This window comes from Salmo salar, chromosome ssa09 (genome assembly GCF_905237065.1).
Source record: "Salmo salar chromosome ssa09, Ssal_v3.1, whole genome shotgun sequence".
Classification (NCBI taxonomy): Eukaryota; Metazoa; Chordata; class Actinopteri; order Salmoniformes; family Salmonidae; genus Salmo; species Salmo salar.
In genome coordinates, this window is record NC_059450.1 from 11,776,526 (window position 1) to 11,796,254 (window position 19,729).

The 19,729-nt window shown below is 46.5% G+C and overlaps 1 protein-coding gene across 3 annotated transcripts in view; it reads left to right on the forward strand.

Moving 5' to 3' along the window:
- Positions 1-5,782: 5,782 nt before the first annotated feature.
- Positions 5,783-19,729, forward strand: part of LOC106610711 (kinesin-like protein KIF26B) — a 141,627-nt gene continuing 127,680 nt past the window's right edge. For all 3 annotated transcript variants that reach the window (XM_014210210.2, XM_014210213.2, XM_014210212.2), the window contains exons 1-2: positions 5,783-6,345; positions 6,743-7,138. In XM_014210210.2, coding sequence (XP_014065685.2) covers positions 6,286-6,345; positions 6,743-7,138 — 456 coding nt within the window. In that variant the 5' untranslated portion in view covers positions 5,783-6,285. The remainder of the gene's footprint in view (positions 6,346-6,742; positions 7,139-19,729) is intronic.

Below are 19,729 nucleotides of genomic sequence, written 5' to 3' on the forward strand. Positions count from 1 at the left end.
TTGTTAAGGTTAGGGTTTAAAATCACATTTTAAAGAAACATTTAAGAAATAGGCGGGTTTATGACTTCTGGCTGTGGTAACTACTGACTACCATTATATTGACCTGATGCTCTAGTGCCCTCAAACTCAGCTTGTTTTCATTGGTAATCTCTAATCAGGGACTGATTTAGACCTGGCACACTAGGTGATGGAATTAATTATCAGGTAGAACAGAAAACCAGCAGTTGAATAACCCTGCTCTAGTGGCTTCCCAGCCGAAACAGTTCAGAAGAGTTCGTGCATATATTATGACGACATTTTGTGACGTTTTTGTTTGTTTTGCACTCCGGTAAGGTTTCTTTCGGCTGTTCGGGCACGAGCGGAGGAGAAAAGTTGGGTCAGGTTCAGTTATTTTTCTTCTGGTTATCTAGATCTCTGGCGCCCTCGTGAGGCGTCAAACCGTAAGCGTAAAGCATCAGACAAGCTCAATGCACATAGTTGGTTTTATTAAAACACATAATGAGTGTCTATATATGTAAAAATACACATAAAAACATTTTGAGCACTCGATTGGTAGAAAGAACAGACTACTTTCGGTCGACCAATATTTTTTTTTGTCAGTGACAGCCCTACATTCAATACAGCATCCCTCAAGCCCTCACCATAACCCTCGCTATAACTAACTAGCTATACTGCCACCAACCATTAGGCTACGTACAGAAGGGCTTTGCAGTGGCAATTTGGTGATAACAATCGCCTAGAATTTTCACTGCGCCAAGCCGCCACCTTTTCTACACAAGTCCCACTACGACTGCGCTGCTTATATTGCTAGTGGCAGCAACATAGCCCTACCGTAATGACGCGAATACACCAGTCAGCTTTTATTCAAAAGCTCCTTTCACATAACTGCTGTGCATTCAGTGGCTTTTACCTGTCACTGTGGCCAAAGTCTGTCAAAATATAGCTAAGATTTTTCACAATGTGTTACTCAATCAAAATGTCTGTCTTTGCCCACCGCAATAGAAATATACTTATTTTATAAATGACACATCAGAACACATAAACTGACATTCACTGTCAGTGTGCATGGCCAGAGCCTTCTATTTGACAATTTATTTCCCTATTTCAATTGGTGCTTTTGTTGTAAAATACTGCATCTAACTTCTGGAATAATATCAACTAGTTTAGAGTGGTCCTCCCATAGAAATATAATATAGACTAGATTCTATTTCCATGGGTCCTCCCATTAGGACCCATTAAGATAACATTTTGCCAGTCAAAAGCTAGTTGTTTTATTGCTCTAACAAACCCTTAAAGATAATTTGACATACATTTTAAAGGTGGCACCAGTTTCAGCTAACCAGATTTGATTTGCACCTTCTGACAGTAACAATATTTATGCTAGAGATGCGCCCCTGGTATACACGTACACTACTTGACCAAAAGTATGTGGACACCTGCTCATAGAACATCTCATTCCAAAATTATGGGCATTAAAATGGAGTTGGTCCCCCCTTTGCTGCCATTACAGCTTCCACTCTTCTGGGAAGCATTAGTGAGGTCAGGCACTGATTATGGGCGATTAGGCCTGGCTCGCAGTCAGCATTCCAATTAATCCCAAAGGTGATGATGGGGTTGAGGTCAGGGCTCTGTGCGGCCAGTTAAGTTCTTCCACACCGATCTCAACAAACCATTTCTGTATGGATCTCGCTTTGTGCACGGGGGGCTTTGTCATGCTGAAACAGGAAATGGCCTTCTTCAAACTGTTGCCACAAAGTTGGAAGCACAGAATTGTCTAGAATGTCATTGTATGCTGTAGCGTTAAGATTTCCCTTCACTGGTACTAAAGGGCCTAGCCAGAACCATGAAAAACAGCCCGAGACCATTATTCCTCCTCCACCAAACTTTACAGTTGGCACTATGCAGCTCCCGGCGAACAGTTCTTGTGCAGTTTGGAACTCGTAGTGAGTGTTGCAACCAAGGACAGACGATTTTTACGTGCTACGCGCTACAACACTCGGCGGTCCTGTTCTGTTTCCACTTCACAATAACAGCGCTTACAGTTGACCGGGGAAGCTCTAGCAGGGCAGACATTTGATGAACTGACTTGGTGGAAAAGTGGCATCCTATGACGGTACCACGTTAAACGTCACTGAGCTCTTCAGTAAGGCCATTGTACTACCAATGTTTTTCTATGGAGATTGCATGGCTGTGTGCTCAATTTTATACACCTGTCAGCAACGGGTGGGGCTGAAATAGCCGAATCCACTAATTTGAAGGGGTGTCCACATACTTTTGTATATATAGTGTAGCTACGGAAGGCTACGTGGCAACATTGGCCTTAATTGGTTATTTTACAGTGATAAATTCCAGAGTGATTTTTCTCATTAAATTCACCCTGGTTATTCCTGACCTAAGTTATCACAGATATGGCCAGGCCTACTAACAGGTTTACACATAGCTGTGGGAAGTAGGGGTGCTGAGGGTGCTGCAACACCCCCTGAAAAATGTCATCATGAAGAAATACAAATAATTAAGAAATACAAATATACAAGTTATTCCTGAATTGGCAGAGAAAAATACTGCCTCTGTTCTTACACATAGCAAAACTGACCTTAGATCAGTGTCTTACTCCAAATATAGACAGAGTACGTGTGTCCAGAAGGAGGAGGGATTAACTGTAAAGATAAGAAACAAGGTTGTAGCTCGCTGATGAAACAGGCATAATCACTCCGACCTTTTACTGACCGGTCTCAGTTTTAGATAACAATTCTGTTAGCTGTCTGCCTGTCACTGGTTTGGCACTTTGTGACACCTTATACAAACGTGATGTGATTTATATATTTCACTTACTTGCAGGGATATTCTGTATGAGATTGTGTTAAAGGGTGTGTGTGTGTGTGTGTGTGGTCCAGACTGTTTCTATAAGCACCAGAGGGGCAACAGACTATCTGAGAGACACTCCAACAACACTTAACTATTTCCTGTGTCCACTGAGCCTCAGGCTGGAGAGAGAGAGAGAAGAAAAAAGTGCAAGGGGGATGACAAAACGGAGAGAGAAGGGGGGAGGAGAAACAGAGCAGGGCCAAAGTAAACAGTAATGAAAAACAGACAGAGACACAGGACACAGAGGACTCATTGAGATGGAAGGGAGATACGGACAACAGATATGTGGGGCTTGAGAGAGACAGAAAGAGGAGAGAGAGAGAGCGAGAGGGGAGTTCAAAAGAGATTTTAGCATGGTTTGATCGTAAACATTGTGTTGTGTTGTGTTGTGTTGTGTTGTGTCATGTTTACAGGACGTGTCCTTCTAACTAACTCAAGCCTAACACGCCCTGCCCACTTCTCACCACTCTGACAGTCAGCACCACCAAACAGGCTCTGGGAGCTAACGCAAGTCTTCAGCTCTCAGACAGGCTTACTCATCACACTCTGTTTCATGTGCCCCAGACATAGTCACCCAGATCTGGAGAATAAAACGGAATTGAAAACGATGTCCATTGTGTTGTGACTGTGTGTTTGTGGCGTCCTGTGTACATCCTGACCACTGTCATGGAATGGAATACATCTGAGAGGTTCAAATGAAACCATATGACTGTAATACTCCTCCTCAGCCTGTTTCCATATGGTGCTTCCTGAAAGAAGGTATTCATCCTACACAACACTACCAACCATGCTAGATGTATTCTACACTATAGGCTGCAGTTTGGAAAAGAAACTCCAGCACACCGGTGTGTGTGTGTGTGTCTGTGTGTGTGTGTGTGTGTGCGTGTGCGTGCGTGCGTGTGTGTGTGTGTGTGTGTGCAGGTATTCAGGTTCTGGCCCGTCCCTGAGGACCTGCTGCTCCAGGCCTTTGAGGATGTGTATGTGGACTGTATAGGTTATCTTGGGTTAATTCCCTTTGCAGACTGTATAGGTTCTGAATGCAGACTCTAAAGGTTATCTTGGGTTCATTCCCTCTATTGCAGACTGTTTAGGTTCTGAATGTCAACTGTATTGATAATCTTGAGTTAATTCCCTCTATTGCGGACTGTAGAGGTTCTGAATGTAGACTGTATTGGTTTTCTTGGGTTAATTCCCTCTATTGCAGACTATATGTTCTGAATGTAGACTGTATTGGTTTTCTTGGGTTAATTCCCTCTATTGCAGACTGTATAGGTTCTGAATGTAGATTGTATACATTCTTATCTTGTGGTTATTTGTTGTAGACTGTATAAGTTCTGTAAGTAGACTGTTTTGCTTCTGTATGTAAACTGTAGGCTCTTACGTTGGATTCCTTCTATTGTAGACTGTATAGCACCATACCTTGGGTTCACTTTGCAGGTTCTAGATCAACAGAAAAAGGGACATTTGGAACTGGAGGAGCTCACGAGTCACAAAGTACTTAACACAGGCAGGTAGTGTGGAAGCAACATAGAGCTCCTTACAGAAAACCACAGAATCATTGGCCCGAAATCACAAATCTGTCGCATCTTGTCACTGTGTATTAACTTTAATGTGTGCTTTGATTACAGCAAGGTTGATATTACAGTACTCATGCCCTCCAGTGGTCAAAGTTTTTGACAGCTACCGACAGACAACAATCCACTCTACAAACATGATATGATGATATCTCCCAGATCAGCAATACAGTCTCTGGTTGACTACAGTATTCATTCTTAGCATATTTCAATAAAAGGTCACTTCCAGTTTGCTGGTTCCCTTCGACCAAGCAGATGCACTTACTAGTATCTAACAGATGCTCAGCTGGAGTAACGTTCAGAAAATAGTGGGTCCCCAGAATCAACGTTGAGAAACCCTGCTAAGGGGTGGCGGTAGCCTGACAGTTATAAAGGCAACTGCCATCAATAGCTCAGGATCCACCTACTGCCGTTGTGGCTTTGGGCAAGGCCCACCTTAAACTGCAGGGGCTGGCTGTTCTGTGGTGGACACCGTGCTGCTCCCAGTGTGTTGTGTGTGTGTGTTTGGTACTGTGTTAGCTAAAGGTGTGATTGTGTCTGTATAATGGATGAATAAAGATCTATTGTTCCTATGAGTTCCTCTGTGCAGGAGATGGAGGAGATGCTGTCAGCTGCTCTGGAACCTGCCAAGAATGTCTACAAAGACTTTGTTAGCATGATGACCGTGGACGACCCCAGACACACACACACGCACACACAAACACACACACGCACACACACACACACACACACACACACTCGTCCATGCACGCACGCACAGACACACACACACACACACCTTCTGGGAATAATGAGAAATGTAACCATCATCTTGCCTAATTGTTGTATTGTTTTAGATTCAGAATCTGATACAGAATATATTGAGGTATTGTAAATGTTTGCAGTGACATCAAACATTGTTTTATCTTCATCTGTTGTGCTAGGCCATGCAGTGACACCAGATGGCGCTGTGCATCCACAAACAACATCAAAACCCCACGCTGCGCAAATCCCATAAATCACAGCAGCAATATGCTTTCATTCACATGACACCACCAGCACCCCCTATGTGCATTATCCTCAGAATGCGAAACACAAATGAATTGAATGAGACTACTCTTGAATAGGACAATAAACTCGAGCTTTTGGGGGGTTTAAATTGAATGATTGTGTAAAACCTCTCCAGTGAGTGATTTAATACTACCTTATTGCTTAGAAATATTCCCTAGTCAACATTTACCCCCTCCAAAAGTTGACATAGGAAATTAGCTGCCACCTGTCAGTCAACCAAGCATTGATACGGTATTGGTCGGCCAGTGAGGAGGGGGCAGAAAGGACCCTCCCCCAGCCAGATGTGAGCGCCACTCTCTCCAGTCTGCACCTCTGCCTTCAGATGAGCACGGAGCCTCCTGCAGTTTGCAGGCGTACAGACAGCCAGAGGAATACCACGGCTGTGCCTCTGCTCTGCCTTGGACTGTGGTGTGGGCTATAGCGCTGCAGACGCGGCGTCCCCACTGTCTCAACGTTGAGCCTGTGCGGCAGCGGCGGAATTCACTCTGCTACCGCCTTGCCTGCTGCACTCTCCCAGAGAGAGAAACCCGTCTGTACCCCCACTAAAGAAGACCGTGGATTGGAACTAATTATTGCGCCTATTGGATCAATTTGAGTGGAATTACTGTTAGGTCCTTGTTTTTCATGGTTGAATACAGTAGGCTATATGGATACCCAATCTGCGTGATATTGGTTCATGATTGAGAGGCACGCGGAGGGGCGTGGAATTAATTGACATCTATTTGGTCTTCTTGGATGTAAAACAACCGAGATTTCTTTCTCCCCACTCCTCCCTTCCCCTCTCCTCACCTTCAACATGACTTCTCTGTCTGGGGCCAAAGAGAGGTCTGTGACCAGCAGGAGCAGAAAATACGGGGTAAGTATTTCTCATTTATACTAGTATGTGGATTGGATGATCATATCAGTAATAATTGTGGCAACAAACAACAGTGAGTCGTGCACTACTGCTGCGCGCTCATGCATTCCAACATAGCAGTAACTGTATGCTTGCTACAGGTTTGAATGTAGGTAGGCAATTAATTACTGCGGCGAATAGGGTAGGCTATAGTTAGGGAACGCAAATATCATACTCACCTTTAGTTTTTTCTTAATGCTTTTTGCAATTTGTGTTCAAACTTTAGACCTACGTGGATTTTTCCGGCTGTGGTGCCGTTTATTAACATTACAAAGACCGCGTATAGTGAGTTATTGTGCGTCTCCCCAATTGAAATGGTCCATTAAAGGTAGGATTGTCTTTATGGTGCTCCCAACAGATGACCGACACATCCCCGACAAAATCAGCCTCCTTCTCCCCGGAGACATGGTACAGAAAGGCCTACGAAGAGTCCCGGACCGGCAGCCGACCCGCTCCAGAGGGAGCCGGCTCTATGCCCAGCTCCACAGGCACCCCCTCCCCAGGTTCTGGCACCTCTTCCCCGGGATCCTTCTCCGGTTCCCCCGGGACCATATCTCCAGGGATTGGGACCGGTTCCCCTGGGTCTCTGGGTGGCTCGCCAGGTTTCGGTACAGGTTCACCGGGCTCTGGTAGCGGGAGCTCCCCTGGTTCTGAGAGAGAGAGGGGGATATGGTGTGAGAACTGCAATGCCCGGCTGGCGGAGCTGAAGAGACAGGCGCTGAAGCTACTGATTCCCGGACCCTACTCCAGCAAGGTAAGCCCGGCTATATGCAATGCTGCTCGGCTATAGCATCCTCTGAATCTGGCGAACTCTGCAAAGACCATCAGACATCATGGTGTACCATATTGGGAATATAGACATCTCCATATATGGCACAGGGCGTGACTGTTTTCTGTTTCCATGTAAAGGACGCATGATATGAGGAGTGAGTTGGATAATGGTAAATCTGACTACTGCCCTGTGTTGTGTTGTGTTGTGCTTGGGCTGTAGAGCCAGAGAGCCTATGGGAAAAGCTCAGTTCAAAGGCAAACAGCTTTGTGCGGGGTGCTTGTTCAATAACTGCTATTATGCCAAAACGAATATGACAATACAATTTGATTTCTTGTCCATCAGCTTCATCCAAAATGTAAATAAATTAGTTCCATTTCCTTCATTACGCATTTTTTGAGCGATTAATATAATGGATGCTTTCCATTAGGCCAATCGTTTTTTCCCGTGTCCAAGTTGGGTTATTTTCCGTTCTATTTGGCTACCTATGTATTTGTATTTTCCACCATCATAAATGAATGCTACAAATGAATTGGTGGGAGGCACAGACCGTTTCACTGTGCAGGTGTGTGTGTGTGTGTGTGTGTGTGTGTGTGTGTGTGTGTGTGTGTGTGTGTGCGCGCGTATGTGTGCGTAAAGAGGGTTCTCTCGCTATAGAGCACAATAGGCCTATATGCATGATTGAGCGGTTTTTTCAGCATGTTGCGGATTTTAGGGGGCCTTGCCAAGTTATCTGCATTGCCAAGCGTCTAGGTCCTGCAGAGTGACGAATGCAGCCAGCGGGGACGGTGTTAATTGGTTACAAATAGCAGCGTTCTGCGTGGCACAGCGCGCGTACTGTAAACCCAGAGCGAACAGAGGAATCGCGTCATGATCCTGGATGCTGTAAAAAGACCACGGGTCGTTAAGACCGCGGGGGGGGTACTGGTGGGATCCCAATGTGCGTAATTGGCCCATTCATACACGGGTCTATTCCGAGGGGATGTAGAGTGCTTATGAACTTTTAACCTTATACTTAAACTCAATCTTTCTCTGAACCATCACCTCGTTCTAGCCCAGCCTAACCATGGTGCATAAAAGTTAGCATTTTTTTACAGCCTGATACTGTGTTTGAGAACAAGAGTGTTTTGAAGGTCTAGGGTTCTCTCCATAGTCTGCCATTCCAGTGTGGTTGTATCTACAGTACGCCCTACTGTTTGTTGACAATAGAGAAGGTTGCTCTGAGACATGGTTGCTGACCGTGGTCACCGCTGACAGGCCTATAAGCCAGGGACCAGAGCAGTCCCCAGCAACAGGCAGCTGGGCCGAGTTCAGTAGGCAAATGTTGTGGAATGTTGCCGATAGAAATGTCATCAATAGAGCTGACATGATCCCTTATTCCAGGGCTGCCCCAACCCTCTTCCTGGAGATCTACTGACCTGTAGGTTTTCAGTCCAACCCTCTTCCTGGAGATCTACTGACCTGTAGGTTTTCAGTCCAACCCTCTTCCTGGAGATCTACTGACCTGTAGGTTTTCAGTCCAACCCTCTTCCTGGAGATCTACTGACCTGTAGGTTTTCAGTCCAACCCTCTTCCTGGAGATCTACTGACCTGTAGGTTTTCAGTCCAACCCTCTTCCTGGAGATCTACTGACCTGTGGGTTTTCAGTCCAACCCTCTTCCTGGAGATCTACTGACCTGTAGGTTTTCAGTCCAACCCTCTTCCTGGAGATCTACTGACCTGTAGGTTGTCAGTCCAACCCTAATTTAGCAGTTCTCCAGGAAGAGGGTTCAGTCCAACCCTCTTCCTGGAGATCTACTGACCTGTAGGTTTTCAGTCCAACCCTCTTCCTGGAGATCTACTGACCTGTAGGTTTTCAGTCCAACCCTCTTCCTGGAGATCTACTGACCTGTAGGTTGTCAGTCCAACCCTAATTTAGCAGTTCTCCAGGAAGAGGGTTCAGTCCAACCCTCTTCCTGGAGATCTACTGTCCTGTAGGTTGTCAGTCCAACCCTAATTTAGCAGTTCTCCAGGAAGAGGGTTGGGCAGCCCTGCCTTATTCTAAATGTCAGAGAGGGGTGTTTGTTCTACATGCTGTATTTCTATCTGAAATCAATGTTGCACAACGTTGTATCCTGCTGAACGCGCCCCCAGGAGCCTATGGAGCTGAGGAGCTCACATATCAGAACGAACAACCAGGGGTGAAGTTTCAGACAGGTGGAAAACATGCAGTGGAAACTGAACAGATTTCTATTGAAATCATAGTGGGAACTGGGAGAAACCAAAAAAATTGGGGACAATTTCACCACCTCGTGACTATAAGGTTCTATCTGCACAAAGCATAGTTCTGAGATATTGAGCATTAAAGTTTTCACATCTCAGATCGCAGAACTGTTTTGTAGTAAATTCTTCTTTCTTTAAGACAACTGGAGCTATTTGAATACATAAATGACAGAATAACAACATTTTACCAAGATCAGTCAGAGCACATCCTCAAATACGTGAAGAAATGTATTATGCTCATCAGACTAATTAATAGCTGTCATCACTGAACAACGATGTAACAACATTTAAGGTTTCTGACAGTGTTGTTTTTTTTGTTGCTATAGGCGTGCCAGAACTGCTGTCTAGACTAGCCTAGACCATACTTAAAGGGAGATTGCAAAGATGTGTTCTGATTGGTCCAAACACTTACAATTGACTTACTTTTTTTTTTTTTACATCACGAACGTATAAAGAACCATCTAAAGATGTGTGGCTAACTCATTTTTGACAAAAATGGCAGATGGTCCCAAAGTCTCGACCTGCAAAATCCCTATCTAACATCTGGATCTGGACTTGAACAATGAATTGTCTTATTGATTAAGTCAATATAAATGGTACACGATGTTCGTATGAGCACTTTCTGGAAGCTGCAGGTTTAGTGAAGGGGTCATATGGAGCGTGGCATTGCAAAGGGTGGGAGAATCTCACTGTTTAGTTGTGTGTGTGTGTGTGTGTGTGTGTGTGTGTGTGTGTGTGTGTGTGTGCTTTTGTGTGTGTGTGCACATTTCTGTGTGTGTGTGTGTGTGTGTGTGTGTGTGCACATTTCTGTGTGTGTGTGTGTGAGGGTTCAGATAAAGTTAACCTTTTTCCCAGCCTCCATTACATAGTGGTAATTGACTGGAGAGTGTGGGTATGTTAGTATTATAGTGGATTACAGGGTGAACGTTTGACACTCTCCTAGTGAATTGTACTCAGCAGGTAAATGCACAGGCTTCCACATAGAATTATAATTCAAAGAACGGACATAACAGACTTTTCCATTCCGAGCAATATTGGAGGGCAGCCATGTGCGATGGGCCATTTGGAACGGCCGACACTTATCACCGTCATCATCATCGGTGTCATGATCATCATCATCATCATCATCAGCGTCGTCGTCAGCGTCATCAGCATCATTGGAGGGCAGCCATGTTGATGATTGGTGTAAAGGGACGTTGGTTGACTTTAGTTGCTGTTTGAGCTCTCTGGCTGGGCAACTTTCTCATCAGGAGAGAGATACACAACTGGAATGCTTTGATATGATTAGTTTGTATTCTCATCGTTGGGAAAGAAAAAAAGAGTACTGTTATTATGGAAGGGGCCCTGCAATAGACTAGCGTCCTCATGTCCAGGGCTGTTCTGGCTCGTACAAAGCTATTAGTGACGGGACGAGAGAGAGTTTGAGGGGCTGTTGTTTGGGCAAATCTCTGTTGTTCTGACAAGAACATGGCTGGTAGCTAGTAGGTCTCTCAGAGAAGACAAGGGACACGGGTTCTGTCCCAAATACCACCCTATTCCCTATATAGTGCACTACTTCTGACCAGAGCCCATTGGAACCTGGTCAGAAGTAGTGCACTATGTAGGGAATAGGGTGGAATTTGGGACGCGGCCACGGTGCGTCCATCACCTCTTCTGCTTCCTGTTCCCCCTCCCTATGACAGAACCAACAGACACGAGTATTGCTATGCTAATCATGACCTTCACAGAGCCACTGTAGAGAGACCTGGTTCTCAGTCTCTGCTGAGCGTCCGCACACAACACACGGGGAACAGAAACAGACACAACTCCACACAGCTGAAGAGTGCAGCAACGGAGTCCATGTTCGAAAAATGTCAGCAGGTTGCGGCGAGTGAAAGGCTCAGGGTTAGAGGGCAATGGAAAGAAGGAAAAATGAAAAAAAAGGGAAAGAGAGGGAATAAGTGTAGCCTAATTTACCTAATTTGCATGACTAGGTACAGCAGAGCAGAAAGGGGCTTTTGCCTCCACCATTCTCCCTTCCCATTCCTCCTTTCCTCCCCCTCATCTGTCTATTTCTAATGGAGGGATCTGAAATGGATGTGTTTGTTGATGTGTTTGTTAGCTGTGCTGTGGTTAAGGTTCATGACCGACCAACCGACTACAGGAGGAAAGAGGAGGAGGGCTATCAAAGAAAAACAGGGATAGACAATGTATGGGAGGAAGGAGAGAAATGTACGAACAGAGGGAGGGAAGAGGGCAAGATATGGCCTCTAGAGGGGTTATGTTAGTAATAATGGCAGAGGAGAGGGAGGAAGAGAGGGAGGGAGAGAGGGAGGGAGAGATGGAGGGAGGAGACGGGTCAGGGAAAAAGAGGTAGATGTCAGTGACACCGCATGGGAGGATTTTTATAGACATATTTGTAGCTGGAGGCTCAGAGGCACATCTGGTACCAAAGCTGAAGTCATTCAAGTCCTGGTTCCTGTGTGTGTGTGTTTGTGTGTGTGTGTGTGTGTGTGTGTGTATGCACCGTTGTGTGTGTCCCAAACCCAAATCGTAACTGGTGAGCGGTCTGTTCTTGGTTAGTCAGGTTCAGCTCAGTAAAGTGGATCAGAGTGTGTGACGTGTGTGTGTGTTTATGTGTGTGTGTTTATGTGAGCCATCAGGAATATGTACTAGAATGTACAAGTAGGAGTGTCGCTGGCTCAGATCTCGGTTTGGAGAGGTTTATCTTCTCTTACTGACTCCCCTGTAACATACAGTACCAATACCTTTCAGCACTGTTGGTAAATTACCACCTAGCCTTGTACACACGCACACGCACGCGCACGCACACGCACACACAGCATCGCTCTCGTAACCGTGGCACCCTCCGTTGCTACGGCAGCGACATATGACAGATGTGAGCTGCATACATATCTCAGTCAACGTTAATGTGCTCTTCACGCCTGTGTGTCTGTGTGTGTGTGTGTGTGTGTGCGTGTGTGTGTGTGTGTGCGTGTGTGTGTGTGTGTGTGTGTGTGTGTGTGTGTGTGTGTGTGTGTGTGTGTGTGTGTGTGTGTGTGAGCGTTAATGTCCTCTTCATGCCTCTCAGGTGGGAAAGGCATTACCATATAAAGAGGTCCCTTCGTCAATACAGCGAGAAGGGATGGATGGATGAGAAAGAAAGAGGGAGGGAGGGATGCTGATGGCGGCTGAATCGAAGAGCTTCTCATACAGACTTCTTAGTGGCTCCTTCTATATCCGTCTCTTTCCCTTTACTCTCTTTCTCACTATCACTTGCTCCCTCTCTCTTTGAAGTGTCACCCTCCACACTTCTCAACTTCTTTTTCATTTCGTCTCTCTCTCTCTCTCGCTTTTCCCCCTCTCCCCTCTTTTCTTTTTCTCTACTTTTCTCTCTCTTTTTTTCTTTCTTTCTCTGTCTGTCTCGCTCTCTCTCAATTCAATTTCAAATGAATTCAATTTCAATTCAAAGGGCTTTATTGGCATGGGAAACATATGTTTACATTGCCAAAGCCAGTGAAATAGATAAACAAAAGTGAAATAAACAATAAAACATGAACAGTAAACATTAGACTCAAAAGAACAGAGGCATTTTAAATGTTATATTATGGCAATGTACGGTGTTGTAACAATGTGCAAATAGTTCAAATACAAACCAGAAAATAAATAAACATGGGTCGTATTTACAATGGTGTTTGTTCTTCACTGGTTATCCTTTTCTTGTGGCAACAGGTCACAAATCTTGCTGCTGTGATGGCACATTGTGGTATTTCGCTAATATATATGTGGGAGTTTGTTCAAATTGGATTTGTTCTCAAATTCTTTGTGGGTCTGTGTAATCTGAGGGAAATATGTATCTCTAACATTGTAACGTGTACGTTGAGAGTCGGGAAGTACAGGGAGTGAATAATTGAATAAATAAACGAACGTGGACAAACCAAGAACCACGAGCAGCGTACAGACATGAAACAACGGAACAGAAACAATTACGCCTGGGGAAGGAACCAAAGGGAGGGACGGACATAGGGAAGGTAATCAGGAAGGTGATGAAGTCCAGGTGAGTCTGATGAGGCGCTGGTGCGCGTACTGATGGTGACAGGTGTGCGTAATAATGAGCAACCTATAGAGCCCCAGAGAGGGAGTATACTTGACAAATATGGTCATACATTTGGCAGAAGGTTAGGAAGTGCAGCTCAGTTTCCACCTCATTTTGAGGGCGGTGTGCCAGGTCTGTCAATGGCGGCCTCGCTCAATAGCAAGGCTATGCTCACAGAGTCTGTACATAGTCAAAGCTTTCCTTAATTTTGGGTCAGTCACAATGGTCAGGTATTCTGTGTACTCACTGTTTAGGTCCAAATAGCATTCAAGTTTGCTCAGTTTTTTGGTTAATTCTTTCCAATTATCTTTTAGTTTTGTCATGATTTGGTTGTGTCTAATTGTGTCGCTGTCCTGGGGCTCTGTGGGGTCTGTTTGTGAACAGAGCCCCAGGACCAGCTTGCTGAGGGAACACTTCTCTAGTTATGGAAGGTTTGGTTGTAGAACTGAACGTCTCTCTTCTGGATTTTGATAATTAGCTGGGAATCGTCCTAATTCTGCTCTGCATGCATTATCTGTGGTGTTTTACGTTGTACATGGATGTTTTTGCAGAATTCTGCATGCAGAGTCTCAATTTGGTGTTTGTCCCATTTTGTGAATTCTTGGTTGGTGAGTGGACCCCAGACCACACAACCATAAAGGGCAATGGATTCTATAACTGATTCAAGTATTTTTAGCCAGATCCTAGTTGGGATGTCAAATTTTATGTTCCTTTTGATGGCGTAGAAGGTCCATTCTTGCCTTGTCTCTCAGATCGTTCACAGCTTTGTGGAAGTTACCTGTGGTGCTGATGTTTAGGCCGAGGTATGTATAGTTTCTTGTGTGCTCTAGGGCAACGGTGTCTAGATGGAGTTTGTATTTGTGGTCCTGGCAGCTGGGCCTTTTTTGGAACACCATTATTTTTGTCTTACTATGCATAAGATTGCATTAAGTACTCTGTGTTGACTTTTGCGGTTATGCAAATGCATAAAGTATGAATTAACTCCAATACTCTGTAAGTAAGACAAGTTAGCTTATTAGGCTGTGGAACAGCAGAGGACAGGACAGGGATGGAAAACAGCCTGATATTGAATACACACAACACACACACACACACACACACACACACACACACACACACACACACACACACACACACACACACACACACACACACACACACACACACACACACACACACACACACACACACACACTCTCTCTCTCTGCTGAGGGAAGTGTTTCTGTCCTCCCTAATTGTGTTATTACAGTATGAGGAGAAAACCCACACATATAATCACACTTATAATCACCCAGCAAACATGACTAATTACACACACCATGCCTCTGTCACCAGGAGCTTTAAATGAACTGGAAACTGTGTGTGTGTGTGTGTGCGTGCATATGTGTCATTCTCCTTGCCTTTCATGATAATGATGCTGCTTTGATCTTAGGTCCTTGCCCCTTTTCCTCCTTTCCCTACGATCCTTCCTTTCTCTCCTCCTTCCTCCTTCCCTCCATCTAAGTGTTATTGAATGTGTGTAATTCTGGTTTGGTTCACAAACTTTCTGACCTACTTTTAAGGCCAATTCAAACTCCTCTCTGTTAATGTTTCATGACATGAATTAAGAGTCTGCGGAGGGGCTACGAGAGGGTGTATTGGGGATGGAATTTTGGGGATGGTTTAATGATAGAAAGAGACAGATAAAAAGAGAGAGAGAGAGAGAGAGAGAGAGAGAGAGAGAGAGAGAGAGAGAGAGAGAGAGAGAGAGAGAGAGAGAGAGAGAGAGTGGGGTTCATCCGGGACCACAAAGGGTCAGCTTGTCTACCTTATTGGTTGTGTGTTTGGGAGCATGTATCCTGCCGTGTCATTTGGAACATTGGGCCATTGCTACCATGGAAACACTGAGTGCCAGCCCCATTTCCCTTCTCAAACAAAATGACAAATATACTAATGTATTCGGAAATAAATTAAAACAAGTGGAGAAAATGTATTTTCTTCCTCTGTCCCAGCTACTGGGTTTTGCTGAACACACACACACACACACACACACACACACACACACACACACACACACACACACACACACACACACACACACACACACACACACACACACACACACACACAGACTTCCACTATTGCCTCATGTACTCTGTGTTGACTTTCGCGGTTATGCAAATGCATAAAGTATGAATTAACTCCAATAATCTGTAAGTAAAGAAAGTTAGCTTATTAGGCTGTGGAACAGCAGAGGACAGGACAGGGATGGAAAATAGCAGCTCCTTGTGTGTCTGTGTCCCAAACACTGCGGTCTCTCCCCCAGAAATGCGGACTTATTTCAAGACAGTATCTGAAATAATCAATTACAGGAGCTGATGAGCCGTGTAGACGTGTGTCTGTGTGTGTGGTTGTGTGTCTGTGTGTGTGGTTGTGTGTCTGTGTGTGTGGTTGTGGTAATGGGTGTGTGTCTGTGTGTGTGGTTGTGGGTGTGTGTCTGTGTCTGTGATTGTGTGTCTGTGTGTGTGGTTGTGGTAGTGGGTGTGTGTCTGTGTCTGTGTGTGTGGTTGTGGGTGTGTCTGTGTGTGTGGTTTTGTGCGTGTGCCTGTGTGTGTGGTTTTGTGTATGTGGTTGTGGGTGTGTCTGTGTGTGTGGCTGTGGGTGTGTGTGTGTGGCTGTGGGTGTGTGTCTGTGTGTGGGGTTGTGGGTGTGTGTCTGTTGTGTGTGGGGTTGTGGGTGTGTGTCTGTGTGTGGGGTTGTGGGTGGATGTCTGTGTGTGGGGTTGTGGGTGTGTGTCTGTGTGTGGGGTTTTGGGTGGATGTCTGTGTGTGGGGTTGTGGGTGTGTGTCTGTGTGTGGGGTTGTGGGTGGATGTCTGTGTGTGGGGTTGTGGGTGGATGTCTGTGTGTGGGGTTGTGGGTGTGTGTCTGTGTGTGGGGTTTTGGGTGGATGTCTGTGTGTGGGGTTGTGGGTGTGTGTCTGTGTGTGGGGTTGTGGGTGTGTGTCTGTGTGTGGGGTTGTGAGTCTGTGTCTGTGTGTGGGGTTGTGGGTGTGAGTCTGTGTGTGGGGTTGTGGGTGTGTGTCTGTGTGTGGGGTTGTGGGTGTGTGTCTGTGTGTGGGGTTGTGGGTGGATGTCTGTGTGTGGGGTTGTGGGTGTGTGTCTGTGTGTGTGGTTGTGGGTGTGTGTCTGTGTCTGTGGTTGTGTGTCTGTGTGTGTGGTTGTGGTAGTGGGTGTGTGTCTGTGTGTGTGGTTGTGGGTGTGTGGTTGTGGTAGTGGGTGTGTGTCTGTGTGTGTGGTTGTGGGTGTGTGTCTGTGTGTGTGGTTTTGTGCGTGTGTCTGTGTGTGTGGCTGTGGGTGTGTGTGTGTGGCTGTGGGTGTGTGTCTGTGTGTGGGGTTGTGGGTGTGTGTCTGTGTATGTGGTTGTGGGTGTGTGTCTGTGTGTGTGGTTGTGGGTGTGTGTCTGTGTGTGTGGTTGTGGGTGTGTGTCTGTGTGTGTGGTTGTGGGTGTGTGTCTGTGTGTGTGGCTGTGGGTGTGTGTGTGTGTGGCTGTGGGTGTGTGTCTGTGTGTGGGGTTGTGGGTGTGTGTCTGTGTGTGGGGTTGTGGGTGTGTGTCTGTGTGTGGGGTTGTGGGTGTGTGTCTGTGTGTGGGGTTTTGGGTGGATGTCTGTGTGTGGGGTTGTGGGTGTGTGTCTGTGTGTGGGGTTGTGGGTGGATGTCTGTGTGTGGGGTTGTGGGTGTGTGTCTGTGTGTGGGGTTTTGGGTGGATGTCTGTGTGTGGGGTTGTGGGTGTGTGTCTGTGGGTGGGGTTGTGGGTGGGTGTCTGTGTGTGGGGTTGTGGGTGTGTGTCTGTGTGTGGGGTTGTGGGTGTGTGTCTGTGTGTGGGGTTGTGGGTGGATGTCTGTGTGTGGGGTTGTGGGTGTGTGTCTGTGTGTGGGGGTGTGAGTCTGTGTCTGTGTGTGGGGTTGTGGGTGTGAGTCTGTGTGTGGGGTTGTGGGTGTGTGTCTGTGTGTGGGGTTGTGGGTGTGTGTCTGTGTGTGGGGTTGTGGGTGTGTGTCTGTGTGTGGGGTTGTGGGTGGATGTCTGTGTGTGGGGTTGTGGGTGGATGTCTGTGTGTGGGGTTGTGGGTGGATGTCTGTGTGTGGGGTTGTGGGTGTGTGTCTGTGTGTGGGGTTGTGGGTGGGTGTCTGTGTGTGGGGTTGTGGGTGTGTGTCTGTGTGTGGGGTTGTGGGTGTGAGTCTGTGTGTGGGGTTGTGGGTGTGTGTCTGTGTGTGGGGTTGTGGGTGTGAGTCTGTGTGTGGGGTTGTGGGTGTGAGTCTGTGTGTGGGGTTGTGGGTGTGTGTCTGTGTGTGGGGTTGTGGGTGGGTGTCTGTGTGTGGGGTTGTGGGTGGATATCTGTGTGTGGGGTTGTGGGTGGATATCTGTGTGTGGGGTTGTGGGTGTGTGGTTGTGGTTGTGGGTGTGTGTCTGTGTGTGTGGTTGTGGGTGTGAGTCTGTGTGTGTTACTCTCTCCATTGATTTGGGTCTGTGAGTGTACTAGTGTGTAAAGGAGAATGTGTGTGTTTCTGTAAAGCAAGTGTTTTTTCTATTTCTTTGCTTGAGGCCAAATACAGTCTGCTTAGATCAGTCTATGCACGCACACATCACACACACACACACACACACACACACACACACACACACACACACACACATATGCGTGCACGCTGGGCAGTGTGATTGTGTCCCAGCAGGTGAGTGTAAGCTGCTCCTACTTTGTTGGTTTAAACCAGCATGGCTGCCAGCATCCCTACAAGGTTTACCCCTCCCTCCCTCCCTCCCTCCCTCCCTCCCTCCCTCCCTCCCTCCCTCCCTCCCTCCCTCCCTCCCTCCCTCCCTCCCTCCCTCCCTCCCTCCCTCCCTCCGCCCTTCCTTCCCTGCCCCACTCTAGAGGGTGGTGTGTGTGTGTGTGTGTGTGTGTGTGTGTGTGTGTGTGTGTGTGTGTGTGTGTGTGTGTGTGTGTGTTTGACATTATTTTAGATTATAATGCTGCTGTTGGGCTGTCACCCTTATTTCTGCACAGCGTGTGTGCGTGCAAAAGTATGTGGACACCCCTTAAAATTAGTGGATGTGGCTATTTCAGCCACACCCGTTGCTGGCAGGTGTATAAAATTGAGCACACCGCCATGCAATCTCCACAGACAAACATTGACAGTAGAATGGCCTTACTGAAGAGCTCAGTGACTTTCAACATGGCACCGTCATAGGATGCCACCTTTCCAAGAAGTAGGTTTGTAAAATTTCTGCCCTGCTAGAGCTGCCCCGGACAACTAAAACCGCTGTTATTGTGAAGTGGAAACGTCTAGGAGCAACAATGGCTCAGCCACGAAGTGGTAGGCCACACAAGCTCACAGAACAGAACTGCCGAGTGCTGAAGTGCGTAGCACGTACAAATAGTTTGCCCTCGGTTGCAACACTCACTACCGAGTTCCAAACTGCCTCTGGAAGCAACGTCAGCACAACAACTGTTTTGTTGGGAGCTTCATGAAATGGGTTTCCATGGCCGAGCAGCCACACACAAGCCTAAGATCACCATGTGCAATGCCAAGCGTCTGCTGGAGTGGTGTAAAGCTCGCCGCCATTGGACTCTGGAGCAGTGGAAACGCGTTCTCTGGAGGGATGAATCACGCTTCACCATCTGGGAGTCCGACGGACGAATCTGGGTTTGGCGAATGTCAGGATAACGCTACCAGCCCCAATGCATAGTGCCAACTGTAAAGTTTGGTGGAGGAGGAATAATGGTCTGGGGCGGTTTTTAATGGTTCGGGATAGGCCCCTTAGTTCCAGTGAAGGGAAATCTTAACGCTACAGCATACAATGACATTCTAGACGATTCTGTGCTTCCAACTTTGTCAACAGTTTGGCGAAAGCCCTTTCCTGTTTCAGCATGACAGTGCCCCCTATGCACAAAGCGAGGTCTACACAGAAATGGTTTGTTGAGATCGGTGTGAAAGAACTTGACTGGCCTGCATAGAGCCCTGACCTCAACCCCATCGAACACCTTTGGGATGAATTGGAATGCTGACGGCGAGCCAGACTTAATCGCCCAACATCAGTGCCTGACCTCACTAACGCAATTGTGGCTGAATGGTAGCAAGTCCCCGTAGCAATGCTCCAACATCTGGTGGAAAGCCTTCCAAGAAGAGTGGAGGCTGTTATAGCAGCAAAGGTCGGAATCAACTCCATATTAATTCCCATGATTTTGGAATGAGATGTTCGGCGAG